This window comes from Typha latifolia, chromosome 12 (genome assembly GCF_019914945.1).
Source record: "Typha latifolia isolate L0001 chromosome 12, TyphaL0001v2, whole genome shotgun sequence".
Taxonomy (NCBI): Eukaryota; Viridiplantae; Streptophyta; class Magnoliopsida; order Poales; family Typhaceae; genus Typha; species Typha latifolia.
The window spans coordinates 2,044,361-2,059,585 of NC_133097.1; the positions used below are offsets into that span (position 1 = coordinate 2,044,361).

The window sequence follows — 15,225 nt, forward strand, 5'->3', positions numbered from 1 at the left end:
GAGTTCCTAATTGAGTCGGGCAGCATGCATAACTTCATGGATGAGAAATTGGTGCATAGGATTGGCTTGGTGGTGATCCAACCATTGCCTGAGCTCATCTTGAATTTAGTTCCTTGCAGCTTGAAATATGTTATGAACCAGATTCGGACCGATCCAGAAGTAAAAAATTTGTGAAAATTTAGGTGGTAGTAGCCTCACAAGATGGGTTCTAATTGATTTGGTTTCACATTAATCGGATGTCTAGATGAAAAGATATAATTAAAATAATAGAGAAATGTTGGAACATGGCAAAACATTAAATATTCAATGTTGGGGCTAGTCGTTAGAGGTGGCGAACTGCTAGGTGGTAGTGGACGGTCGTAATGTAAGGTGGTTGTTGGTAGAGAAAGATGGCTAGGGTTTGAAAGATCAGAATGCTTCTATGGCTATGATCTACTCCTACAAAGATAAATGTGATCTAAAAAATAAAGACAAAAAGAATAATTTGGCTAAACTCAGATTCATTCAATGATAATTATCAACGCATATCCACTCCTATTTATAGGAGTAAAAATCCTAGCAGATCGGATCCATATGAAGATTATCTAATTTATTTAAAATTCAAAATAATAAGATAAAGCTAACTAACTAAGTCAAGTTGACTCGACTCGACTCAACTGACTTGACCAACCGAACCCACGTGGTTGGATCGTAACAATCCATTACACTTCCGAAAACCTTATCCTTGAGGTGACTAATCTCTCACTTCCTTGTACACGTATAGCTTGTCATGCCAATCAGTGGACTTAGGTTCATCCTCCTCGAGTCCGCCTAAGAACATGATGTGGCCTAGCTGGTACTTGCATTTATGGTTGGGGGTAAATTGGTCATCATAGTAAAAACACAAGCCTTTACTAAATCCATTAGAACACAAAGCAGTGCGAGATCATCTAGCGGTTAGGTTGAGTCAGGATAGATGTAGTCTCTAGTGGGTCGTGGGCTGTGGACTTGGGTCGTCTTTCTTCTCTCCTCCTTGCGGATCTAGTTCAACAGATCCAACTTGAACTCTATCAAAATAGCTAAAGAGAAGGCCTCATCAAAAGTAATCAAAGCCTTGACCCCAGCTTGAATGTCAATCCTAAGCCCACTAATGATAGTACTCTTCAGGGCTGAGTTAGACTAGTTAGCGCTCGAACTCCTCTTGATAGGCTCATACTATAGTTGACTGTGTGCGTGTTCGGCTTAGTTTGATGGTGCGGGCCCATCGGGTTGTTCCACCATTCATCCTCAGGCTCATCCTCGTACATGCGGTCATGTTCATAGGTTCCAAACTGGTTCATGGAAGCTAGTCGGCTCAAGGAAGCTAGTTGTGGTCGCCGATGGTCGTGGGAGCGCTACTCACGGCCACTAGTCGCAGGTTTGCTGTGTAGTGTAAACCGCCATCGTCGGCGATCTTTCAACTGGTGCCCGCTGAATGGTGGGCTAGGCTAGGGTTCGGGTGGTCCGAGAAAGGTGCCGGATGTTGAGATCGATGCTGATGGAGGCTGGATCGCCGTTGGTGAAAAGCTGCAATTTTTGGTCCTAGCTTCGACCATAAGCGGGGAAGATGACTTAAAACCTGTCTTGGTTGGCTGCTCCAGCATCACTGCAGCTGTGTTTTGAGACTATAGTGGTTAGGGGACCTCCCCCGTTGCTGGAGGAGGGGTCGAGGCCATGGTTTGGGCTAGCCCGTCCCCTGCCCCACGGCTTGAATTATTCTCGCCGTGGGAGTCAGTTCTCATTGTGGTCGATGATGCTGGTGTCACTAGATGGCTGTGCTGGTCTAGGAGAATTGCCACTAAGGCCTGGATCGAGTCCTTCATGGCGATTTGGATCTCTTTCGAGTTCTCCTTTAATGATTCTCTCAATGAATCGACGGACTCTATCAATGCCTTTGCCCACGCGAGTGGCTCATCGCCAACAGTTGCTAGTGGTAGCGATGGCATCGAGAAAACCCCCACAAGAATGGAGATGAGTTCCTGGTCCTCCATAGTTGATCCCTCCTCGTTCTTCTTGGGTCACGTGTTAATCATCTAACCAGATCTACACTGATCCAGACGTAAGAAAATTGTGAAAATTTTGATGGTGGTAGCCTCACGAGATAGGATTCTAATGGATTTAGTTTCACATTAACGAGACGTCTATATGAAAAGCTATAACTAAAATGGTACAGAAAGGTTAGAACCGAGCAAAACGGTAAATATATGAAGTTGTAGTGGTTGTCGGAGGTGGTGGATGGTTATAAAGTAGGGTGGTTGCTGGTGGAGGAAGATGGCTAGGGTTTGAAAGATCGAAATACTTTTACAGCTATGATCTACTCCTACAAAGATAAAGACGATCTAATAGCTACAATAAAACATGAAGACAAAAGAATAATTTGGCTAAACTTAGGTTCATTCAATGGTAATATCAACACATGTCTACTCCTATTTATAGGAGTAAATATCCTGGCAAATTGGATTTACATGCAAATTATTCGATTTATTTGAAATTCAAAATAATAAGGTAAAGTTAACCAACTAACTCAAGTGGTCGAATCGTAACATATTCTTGCCAAAAGTAACTCATAAAGATTGGATCACAATCTAAAATAATAGATCTAGGCATTCCATGCAATCGGGCCACGTCCTTCACAAAAATTTCAGTGACTTTCTTGGTGGTGTAAATGTGTGATAGGGCTAAAAAGTGTCTTCTTCGTCAATCGGTTGACCATAACCATCATAATAGAGTGTTCTCTGACCTGTGATAGTCCTTCAATGAAGTCCATCGCCACATCCTCCCAGATCTAATCTAGAATGGGTAATGGTTGCAAAAGCCTCGCTAGTTTGGTCGAATTCGCCTTGCTGTGTTGACACACTTCACAAGCTTGGACATAAGTATGCACCTCTTTTTTCACCCCAACCCAAATACAATTTTTGGTCAGCCTCTTATAGGTCCTAAATGTCCCTTCATGGTCTGTCATAAGTGTGTCATGGAAGTAACGGATCAAGGAGACCCGCAACTTGGGCTTGGTCGGTATGCACACCTGATCCCAATCTAGGACTAGCCCGTCCTTCATCTCTAGTCTAGGAAAGCTTGCTAGTTCCTTCTCTATCTTGCTCATGGGTCCACAATCTCTAGATCTTCTAGATAGGCTGCTCTGATCTTTGAAAGAAAGGGGAAAATCAAAATCAAAATTGAAGCCAATTTAGCCAACTCAGGTTACCACGCGATATGGCATCGGTGACCCGATTGGTTCCTTTCTTATACACCAACTCATAGTCATACCTTAGCAATTTTTTCACCCATATTTGTTGTGTCGGTGTATGTATCGATTGACTGAGGAAATATGGTAGGCTCCTCTAGTTTTCGCGCACAACATTTTGCCGCCTAATCAAATATGGGCTCCATTTTGTGACGATGTGGATGATAGCAAACATCTCTTACTCATAGGTGGACATCAGTTGGGCCTTCTCCAATAAGGCCTTGCTCATGTAAGTGATGGGCCTCCCTTCTTGCATGAGGACAACACCAATTTTAGCACCCAACGCATCGCACTCCACCACAAAAGATTTGAGTAGCGCTAAAACCGACACTACTGTCATTGCTACCTTGGGCTCCTCGAAGGCCTTTGTCACTTGTTCAGACCATTTGAACTCTCCTTTCTTTAGTAATGATGTCAAAGGAATTGCAATCTTACCATAATTTGCCACGAAGCTATGGTAGTAGCCTATCAAACTGAGAAATTCCCGCAATTCTCTCGACGTCTTCGGTATTGGTCATTGCACATGCTTCACATTTTTGATGGGTCTGCCTCCACTCCCTTGTGTGAAATAATATGAGAAAGGTAACCTACTCTTGGTTGGCCCCATAAGCATTTAGATTTCTTGACCTTAAGCCAATTGTTCTTCAAAATTTGCAGCACTTCACGAAGGTGTATGAGATGCTCCGAACATGACAGGATGTAGTGTTAAATCTAGAAAGGTAAGAAACCTAGTGTTAAATATTTTCGAGTTTTTGGTAGTAAATGTTATATCTTGCGTGGTCGAGAATATTTGACTAAATTTGACACTAGAAGTAGCGAAGGCATCTTCTTGGGGTATTCGAATAATAGTAGAGCCTATAGAGTATTTAATCTTGACACTTCTACTGTTATGGAATCTGCTAATATTATGATAAATAAATTCATGACTGATTTAACTGAAGCTACTCCTATTTCTATTTCTGCAGATACATATGACGAAGAAATAGGAAAGGAGCTTGATCTGGAAATTGAGAATCAGGAAGATGACAAAGTTGAAATTAACAAAGATGACTACAACGTACCGGAACCATCTGCCAGAGTGAAATCAAATCATCCACTGTCATAAGTGATCGGAGACGTGAATGAACCAATTAAGACAAGACGACAAATCCAAAGTGAGGTATCATTTACTTGTTATACATCTTCTTTTGAACCTAAAAATGTGAAGGAAGCATTGTTAGACGATTCTTGGGTTAATGCTATGCATGAGGAATTAGAGCAATTTTCTAGGAATGATGTTTGACATTTAGTTCCTAGACCTAAGAATGTGAACGTTATTGGAACAAAATGGATTTACAAGAATAAAAGTGATGAACATGGCAATATAGTTCGAAATAAAGCTAGACTCGTAGCACAGGGATATACTCAGCGGTATATATTTTGATGAGACATTTGCTCCTATTGCTAGATTAGAATCTATTCGTATACTTCGTGCTATTGCTTGTCACTTAAAATTTAAATTATTTCAAATGGATGTGAAAAGTGCTTTCTTGAATGGTACTCTGAATGAAGATGTTTATGTGGAACAACCGAAAGGGTTCGAAGATCAAAAATTTCCTTCTCATGTGTTTAAACTGAAAAAGGCCATCTACGGACTAAGACAAGCTCCAAGAGCTTGGTATGAGAAGTTGACCACTTTTTTAGTGGATGCGGGGTTCACTCGAGGGGGAGTGGACAAGACATTGTTCATTAGACGGTCAAACAAGAGTTTAGTTGTGACACAAATATATGTGGATGACATTGTCTTCGGGGCAACTAGTCGATCATTAGCTAAGGAGTTTGCAGATCTTATGCATAGTCATTTTGAGATGAGCATGATGGGTGAGTTGAAGTTCTTTTTGGGACTTCAAATTACTCAGTTGGAAAGAGGGATATTTATCGCTCAAACCAAGTATGCTAAGGATCTTGTGACTAAATTCGGTTTAGAAAATGCAAAACATGCTAGAACTCCTATGAGTACAACTACCAAACTAGGTAAGGATTTTTCAGGAAAAAGTGTTGATCAGACACTGTATAGGAGCATGATTGGTAGTCTTTTGTACTTAACTACTAGTAGACCAGACATTGCATTTAGTGTCGGTGTGTGTGCTAGGTTTCAGTCTGAACCTAAGGAGACACATTTGTTTGCTGTGAAACGAATTATAGAATATGTCGGTGGCATAGTTGACTTAGGTATCTAGTTTACGTATGACTTGGGTGCTATCATATCTGGATACTCGGATTCTGATTGGGCAGGTTCATGTGATGATAGAAAAAGTATCTCAAGTGGATGCTTTTATATTGAAAACAATCTGGTTGCTTGGCACAGTAAGAAACAAAACTCGATATCTTTATCTACTATGGAGGCCGAGTACATTGCAGCGGGAAGTTGTTGTTCTTAGTTACTATGGATAAAACAGATGGACAAAGATTACGACATTGAACAAGATACTATGGTGCTTTATTGTGACAACATGAGTGCTATTAATATATCGAAAAATCCTGTTCAACACTCGCGTACAAAGCATATTGATATCCGACATCATTTTATACGCGAGTTAGTTGAAGACAAAACAATAGCACTAGAACATGTTGAGACGGAGAAACAGTTGAGTGATGTATTTACGAAACCTTTGGATTTACAAAGATTTGAGTATCTTCGTACTTCCTTAGGGATTTGTGCTTTGGATTGATTTTTTTTTGTTTGGTTTGCGTGTTTCTTTTTTATTATTTCTTTTCATTTCTTTTTAGGTTTTCTTTACTCTAAACTTTTCTTTGGTTTTAGTTTCAGATTTGTCAAGAGTTTTTGTCATAAAAAAATTTTGTTGCACCCCTAGATTCAATAATATACTCTTGATATATAAATATGATTTTTCTCTTGATTATGAGTTATGATAGTCAATTCTGTCATCTTGCAGTATATTGTATCATTTCTGATTTGTTTACTCTCTCGACTTCTCTGATAATTAAACTAAATTTAATGCACTCATAACATGTGTATATTCTTGAGTGAGCATGACATCATAAATTTTTTTTTAAATAGCTCACTATTGATGTTGATTTGCACAGTCTGACCTCATACTTAGTCACCACAAATGTGTTCATAAAAAATCAATGAAAAGGGCTACAATGAGTTTGTGTGAAAGTCATCTTGTTTAGAGTCCAGTTTGACTCAATATATTGCTTGCAAATTAAATAAATTTTTTTGATGTTTGTGAATATCTTCTTGCATATTGTTTGATATGTACTACAAGAAAAGGGCTACCTACTCATGTGTGAAAGCCATCATTGCACCTATATGGTTTATGTATAAAAAAAATTAATACAGGAAAAATTCATGTTCGGTTATGGAGAATAAGTCGAATAGTGCAAATTTAAATACTAAGTCAGTTTGACTACTGTGTTGTATCATTGTTTAAATAGGAAAGTTTATTTAAGAAGAATGTTTCATGTTATCTATGCTCACCTTGCATATGTATATTGTTATGATCAATCAAGATTAATTTAATTTTGAGTGATGCATTAGAATTAATTATAATATGCTTTTGATGATTTAATTGATCTGTGTATGACTTATTTCATTCGATTGTCATATTCTATGTCTTGAATCTATTTTGAATTTTTAGAGGTGCATCTCCAAAAAGATTTTTTGATTTTTTTCTTACATTTTTTACTTTTAAAAAAAAGGGCATTCGAACGCAAATTTTTGAGTTCGAACGCGGTGACTGGCGAGTTCGAACGCGCAGACTAGTGCGTTCGAACGCACTCGAGGATTCTTTATATATTGCGTCCGAACCCAAGGGTTTTCATCTTCCATCTTCCAAACCCTAGAAACCCTTTATTTTCTCCCTCTCAAATCTTCAAGATCTTAGTATTTTTAATCAAATTTCTCACCACAAACCCTTTTAAAGGGTAGTTCTCCTCCGGATCTAGCATCTTTCGGCCGAATTTCTTAGTTTTTCTTTACTTTTGCGAGAATGCCTAGAAAAACTACAGTTTCTAAGAAACCTAGGCCGCCTTCCTCACCTACTTCGGCTCCCAAGTTTTCGTCATCTACGACTGCGTGGCGTTACAAACATAATTTTGGCACCCGTCCTGTTATCTGTGAACGACCCATGGTCATTTATGATTTTTCTTCTTTGGGGATAGAATAGATATTTACTGAGCAAGGATGGTTATCGGTGTGTGGGATGAGCGGGACTGCTTATGTGGAAGTTGTTCGGGAATTTTTTAGTAATGCCACGGTCTTAGACCGTTGTATACGTTCTACTGTTCGTGGGGTGTCTGTATACTTGGACTCAGATGTTATTTGCGCTGAACTTCGTCTTCCTGATGATGAGTTCCAGTATCCAACGTCTGCTCCACTTCCAGATGTTGATGAATATGCTGGCACTGTACTGGATCAAAGGGAACGTTGGAAGGGGAACATGATGCCGCATGCGAAGCTGACGTTCGTGGCTCGCATGCTTCACCTGTTTTGTCTGTACAATGTCACCCCCAAGACTCGACGTTCAAGTATTAGTCTGGATCGTGCATTCCTTCTTCATGCAATGTTATCTGGAGTCTCGGTTGATTTGGCTGCGGTGATCTATGATTCAATACTCACAACTGCACAGAAAAAAGCACCTCGTGAGGGTTTACCGTTTGGCATCTTTATTACAAACTTGTGCACTCAGAGTGGGGTGCGTGTGGATGCTTCAGAACCTTCTCTTACTTCGCACAAACCGTTGGATCGGATTACTCTTAAGCGGAGTCAAGCTCACGACCAGTCGTCTCCTCTCAAGCCGTCCTCTTCCGCTGCTGCTCGCTCATCGCACCTCGATAGTTCTGATGATAGCTCTGACGGTGACACATCTCACTGTGAGGGGGAGTTACCACAGTACTTGGACTGTTTCGATCAGCTTAGTACTCAAGTGTAGGATCTCCATTCGGTAGTGAATGATTTACGAGCTGAACAAGCTCGTTAGGGGACTGTACTTGACTCTGTGTTGACGATTCTTCATCGTCAGTTTCCTCCGAGTTCCTAATCTTTGGCATTTGTGTCAAAAAGGGGGAGAGTGTCTAGGTGTCTAGGTGTGTAGGGGGAGCATGGTGGTAAGGGGAGTTTATTAGAATCTTTCTGTCTTTCTAATCTTGCTTATAACTTTGCTTGGAGGAATTGTGAACTTAACTTTCTGTCTATTTAATTACTTTTGAACTTATGCTCCATTGATAACTTGTGTTTGGATTGTTTATTCATTTCAAGTTATTTTCACTTGATCTTGGATTGGTATATGTTTATTTGTAGGGATTGATGTGCAAAATATTCTAGACTTGTTGATTGCTCAATTTGAAGTCTTTGTAATATCTTGTAACCTAGGTGTTTTGTCACAAATTGCCAAAGGGGGAGATTGTTAAGTTTTTATTTGTTGGCAATTATGTATAAAATATTCCAAGTGTATTTTCTCATGTAAATGAGCTTTACACAAGTCTAGAATATCTCTAGTTTAAAGAATTGCAAGATTATTAGAGAAAAGCCGTTGAGTTCACACCGCGTTCACAAACGCGTTCAAACGCAGAATCTGCGTTCACACAGACAGAGAGCCGCGTTCACAAACGCGTTCGAACGCGGGTACTACGTTCACACAGACTGAGAGCTGCATTCACAAACGCATTCGAACGCAACCTGAAGAATTCATGTTGTCGCGTTCGAACGCACTCGGGCCCGTTCGAACGCACCTGAGATCAAGTCATGTCGTTCGAGCGCACCCGGACCGCGTTCGAACGCACCAACGAAGTTTGATAAAATTTGGACTTTCGTGAGTACGGTTAAGACTTCAATTTGGCTCTATCTTGGAGATCATATATAAGGATTATGATGCCCTATCTCTAAGGTGGTGGAAGAAGCATTATTGAAGGAGACTTCTTGAGGCTACATCGGTTCTTCAACTAACAAGGTTCCACTCATCATTAAAAAGTTAATCTTTCGTCTTAAAGGTTATCTAGACGAAAGATCAATCTCGAGGGTTACTGAGGTTGGACTTTAATCATGAGAAGCAGTGAATCGTGGGTTCTAGCGAGCAAGACTGAGAGGAACAAAGTCATTTGGATTGACGGGTTGTTTTGTGAGTTAGTCTTGTAACTACTACTATTCTAGTGATTGGTTTTGATCCGAGTTTGGATCCATGGTTTTTTTCCGTTTGGGTTTTTCCACGTTAAAATATTGGCGTTCATCTCTGCTTTCGTTCTTAATATTTCTACGGACTTTTACTTAAGCGAACAAGTGATATCATTGCCTAGTATTTAGATACATACTTGTGTCTAGGGGTTTTTCAGTGGCTGGTTGAGCTGCCTTTACCTCGGCTTGTATATCCCCGAAGGCTGTTAATAAACGTGCTTTTGAGTTGGAAATCTATTCTGCCCCGTACTCGATTGCTCACACATTCAAACTCATCTTGGTACCTCCTCAGCATAGTTTATGGGTTAACTTGGTAAGGGCTGCTTGGAAGTCTTCGTATCCGAAAGGTCCAAACTGAATGCAGGTGGTGTCAACGAATTCTTTCCACGTACAGTAGGAATGAGCTTGACTCGTTGCTTGGTACTAATGGATGACAGTCTCTTCTAGGTGGAATGACGCCAATAACAGCTTTTGTGCATTAGGTGTTCACTGGTACTCGAAAAATTATTCCGCTCGATAGACCCAATCGAGCAGATTGCCTTCATTAAATTGCAGAAAGTTGAGGCAAACAGTTCCTCCTTGGATGGCCATTTCTCTTCTTCCTCTGGTGGAAACACTCTCCTCCCTCTCTCAGTCTAGTGTACTTGGCTAACCCAACCGACATCACAAATGCAACATAAGCAAATAAAGGAAATACAATGGCTAAAGTGCAAATAAGCAAAGGCATAAAAATAGAAAATAGAATCTAATATTCGAGACGGCTTGGTCGAACCCAAGTCATATCACTAATATTTGATTTTCGATGGGATTTTGAGCTCATCAATCTATATTTTGGGCCTTCGTTGGCTTAAAATATTCTGGATATCAATATCTCTATGCGTGATAGAAATGGTCTTTGGATCTAGAGGCAGCATCCCTCAGGTATTTCGACTTCCAAGTCAGTCTATGGGTACCTCCATAACCTGAGTGATCCTAGTTACTTCTAGAAAGGTTGAAGGACATTTGGGTCCTAAGTATCCCTCCTAAAATTAAAATCTTCTTTGAAAACTCTATTGCGGAAACCTACCAACCAAAAACTTCATCCATGGCATTAGGTTGTATTCAACAACACACGTCTAGTGTGTTCGCTCACTAGCGAAAGCATTCCTCATTTGTTCCTTCTCTGTAGGGTTGCCAATACCTTATGGGCTTTTGCTAAGGCCCGGCTTTCGGTGTCTTTTTACTTTTGGGATAGCTGGGATCAATGTAGTTAGCTCGTTGTCCTTCTTTGGCAACTCTAAAAATACCGTTATAATGTGGTTTACAATGATATCAGCGAAGACTTAGAAAAGGTTTGGACCTGAGCTCTAATCCTTGCTAATGATTATGTTCATAATATTTTCGTTAGTCACATGAAACTCGCCTCCTCTAGCACTCTAATTCGGTGGGAACCTCCACCACTAGATTGGTGTAAGGTTAATGCCTATGGTTCTTTTAAGGGCCAGTTAGAGTTAGGAAGGGTTTGATGCGGCTCCTATAGCTCAGCATTGTATGCGGAAGCCATGCCGGTCAAATAAACATTGTTGAGTCTCTTGAACTAAGGAATCACTAACATTCTTGAGTTAGATTCACAAATTCTAGTGCACATAGTGAATAGACGTGCCATCTTGGATTGTGGAGTCCTTAGTCGATGATATTATTAACCTAACTCATAATTTCAAATATTGTAAAGTTAATCATATTTTTTGAGAAAATAATCATGCTACTTATTGACTTAGGATAGTTTGTTATGATATGGATGTATCTGGGATGAGGATTTTTTTTTTAGCATCTCCAATTTTTTTGACTCTGATACTAATAGAGCTTTTTGTACTCGTGGATGTTAGTTTATTAAATTTCTCTTTTCTTAAAAGAAAACAAGAAAATTTGTGTCCAGGGACTTTCTCTTTCTAAAGAAAACTGACATATACAAAAGTGATTTCTTGGGTATCAATGTTTCGTGGGTAAGTTTTCGTTAAGAAGCTTAGTTTGGACAAAAACTCACCATTAGTAGCTCAAATTGGAATGTCTTGGGCACAGTTTTCAAGATTGCAATATTTTGGGAATAGTTTTCCTTGCTATTAATTTATTGCTCCCTGTTTCTTCTGTGCCCAAGGAAACAGTAGCATTAAAGCCCTTTCTGAACAAAATTATGGGCCCAAAGATTTCCATTAAAACCCTGCCTCCATAAAGATGCTAGTCTCACATGCATGGATGGAAGTCTAAGTTAGAATAGATTTGTTAGGTTTGCAGGAAAGTGTCCCTCTTGATCAAACTATGCATACAGATTTGTTGCCTTTGTATATGACAAGAAACTTGAATTAATCTCCATGCTCCTAGTGGGGTGGACAGTTCTTTATAGTGGACTCATGCATGGTGGTCAGAAAATTCGATGGATTTCTTTCCTTGCTTGCCTTGTTGTTAGGTGGTGAGTGTTAATTCAACATAAGATTTGATATGGTATTGTCATGTCTCTCTCAGCTGCAATATAAGAACAGGGCAAAATTGTAGGTTCTAATCCTACCATTATTTCACTGCTCTAAATCATGCTCTACATATTTCCTTGAGCATGTGTTATAAAATATAAGATTAATTACATTTTGACCCCCTTAATTATCATTCTGCATCATTTTCATTTCCTAAAAAAAAAAGAGTAGATATATATACCCCTAAATTATTTAATTGTATCACTAAGCCTCCTCTATAACAAATTTTGTTAGAAAAGATGATAAAAAATTAGCTAACCAATTTGGTACATAAAAATACCCTTGCTTTCTTTTTCCCTCTCGTCTTATAAGTGGATTTTGAAGTAATTAGAGAAGATCAATTTAGAGAAGTTGCTATAGAGACTACTAAAGGAGAAAATGGAAATATATAAAAGGAATTCTATCAAAAAATTTAATAAAATACTGATGGAGGGGTTTAGCGATGCAATTAGATAATTTACATGGTGTATTTCTTGAGGAGATGAAAGTGATACAAAGTGAAAGTTGAAGGGGGTCAAAATGTAATTAACTCTAAAATATAGGACAATCTTGTCAATATTTTTTTACCTCATTAAGCAAACCTGCAAAGGGTATCAAATCCATTTTTAAGAGTTAGATGCATGAATCTAATTAAAATCCCCACTAGCCCATACCTTGTCACAATCTTGCAATGCTCCATCTGCTCAAATCTTCTATCCTTATTATTAGTATTGTCTCTTTCTTTGGCTTCAATGTTGAAATCCTTGAGCCATATTTTGATCAACTTGGACTCACAGCATGTGTGGCTAGATTCTTGGACAGGGACAAGTTAGGGAGCAATCGAGCAAGAGAATATTAATTAACAACTAGCAATGAAGACTATGCCCAAAATACTCCAATTCATATAAGGGGTAGCAATTTGGTCTGTACACACACATATATATATAAATGGGCTCAAAGTCTTCTTTAGGATATTGGTAGATGCTTACTTAATAGACTATTTGTTTCATATTTATTAGATGAGTTGCTATATGCGGTCAAATCATTTTTTATCATCTGCACTTTTTTTTGTTTTAATTGATGCTCATGAAAGATTTCATAACCAATAATATTAATAAATATCGATAATACTACCATCTTCAATGATATTATCAATGCCACTGAAAATAAATAATTACCATCATAGTTGAAAATGCCTTTGATCTTTTAGAGATACATGTATAGGCAACTATTCTAACTAAATGCTGGTAAAAATTTAGCTGCGTTAAAAGATCCATTCAGTGGCATTTACTAATGTTGTTGATTGTTTGTTTTGTAGTAATGCTTGAAACTATAGGTCTAATGATCATCACTAAATTTTGAGTTCTATTCTAGTGCTGCAATAATTTGGTCATGAATCGCCTAGTGGATGAATTGCCTCCCATGCATGGTTAATTAATTAGCTAACAGAAAAGTCTTGTCGGATTGTTTCATGCAATGCAACATAATCTTGGAGATTTCCCCAATTTATTCTTCTGCCTGTCGAGGAGCATCAAGAGCTAATACATCATATGAATATTTTGTAAGATGGGGTCAAGCTACACATGAACTAGTCAAACTAGAAATTTCAAGGCATTGTTCTCTAGTACTAAGAGAGAGATAGTAGCATCGAGATCACCCAAAGTTTAATTAAGTACGACCTATCTAAAATTCTTTAACCCACCACATGATAGTATTTTTGAATTTATTTGATAAAATGCATGAAATAAATGAAATTGAACATTATATCCAAATATCCAAGTCAGAATGGAAAAATCCTTCCTATAACTTAATCCAATATAGCTATTTTTTATATTTAGTTTCTAATATAACTAATTTCAATGACAATAGGATAGTGCTCAGAACCTTAGCGGCTTTGGTTCAACTATCGATTAAATTTTCACTTCTCTTAAAAAAAACCAAACTTAGGTGTATTATAAAAAAATATTATGTTCCTTTAAAAGAAAACGTAGTACCTATATAATAATATGAGATGAATGAGTTAGTTCAATTTTGTTAATTTATAATTTATAGACAAATGTATACATAAAAGTTTACAATCTTAGTTGGAAAATATATTTATATCGGTTGCTCCAGCTTTCATTTTGATAGTAAAAACTTCACTTACGAACTTGTTACAACTCTCACTTCAAAGATTTAAAATAAGTAATTAAAGAGACAAATTAAGTACGTATTCATGGCTGTCTATCATAAAGTAAATTACGGTAATCCTCTCAAATGTCGTTATATACTTCATAAAACTGAAGGCAAGTAAAGAAACAGCACATGAAGAGAAAGACATGGCTTGGTCCGTAGAAGATGCTACCAAAGCCTACCTCCGAACACTAAAGCTGGTAAGCTAAACCACCGCCCATGGCAATCCTTCATCATATCTATCATTTTACAACTCTGGCCTTCCTAATCTAGCACTGTGCAGGGAAACAAGCTCATGGAGCCCGACGTCGCCGAATTCGTCTCGGCCCTGGCAGCCGGGAGCGGCGCTCGCCTCATGGTAGAAGCATGCAGCGAGACCGCCGGTCCAGTTACCCTAGCCATCATCGCCGCGGCAAACCAAACCGCCGGTCGCGCCGTCTGCATCGTTCGCGGGGCCGACGAGCTGCAATCTTCAGTTGAATTCCTTGGCCCGGAGGCCGAGAACGTAGAGCTCGTCGTCGGGAATGCGAGAGAACTTCTGAGGAGCGAATATTCCGGCGCCGATTTTGTGATCGTCGACTGCGAGATGGGTGAGTACGAGCAAATGTTTAAGGTGGCCCACGCCGGGGCGGTCCAGGCTTGTGGCGGTCTCGTGGTAGGTTATAATGCATTCAGCCTGCAATCGAGCGGCGCCAAGATGAGGGCGGAGTATTTACCGATAGGCGGCGGGCTGATGGTGTGCCGGGTGCCGGCGGGGAGAAAGAGGAGCCAATGGATAGTTCAGGTGGACGAAGAAACCGGTGAGGAGCACGTATTCAGGATCACATCGCCATCGCCTCGGGGAAAAAGGATATATTGAATCTAAAATAATTTTGCTTCTTGTTCTTACCGGGAGAATAAGCTTAGATTATATATTATATGCATGGCATGAAGAGATCCTAATTGTCAACATGCATGTTTTAGTATGTAAAAATTTACATTGAGTCACTTGGTAACAAAGAATAAGAATAGTTTTAATTTATTTAATCATGCCTACTAAATTCAAACTTCTTTGACGTCAATTAGCTGCCTGAATTTGACGTAAGGTGATGTTACGTACCAGATCGGTATCTAAATCGATTTGGACGTAAAAA

General features: G+C 39.1%; 1 protein-coding gene across 1 annotated transcript; it reads left to right on the plus strand.

Moving 5' to 3' along the window:
• The first annotated feature begins 14,387 nt into the window (after positions 1–14,387).
• Positions 14,388–14,951, plus strand: LOC140798918 (uncharacterized). The gene has a single exon (XM_073153007.1). It carries the CDS (start codon positions 14,388–14,390, stop codon positions 14,949–14,951), a length of 564 nt encoding a protein of 187 aa, XP_073009108.1.
• The last annotated feature ends 274 nt before the right edge of the window (positions 14,952–15,225 follow it).

Bases quoted from the DNA above. Each gene is read 5' to 3' on its own strand.
- LOC140798918 (XM_073153007.1), top strand. From the start codon at position 14,388: ATGGAGCCCGACGTCGCCGAATTCGTCTCGGCCCTGGCAGCCGGGAGC.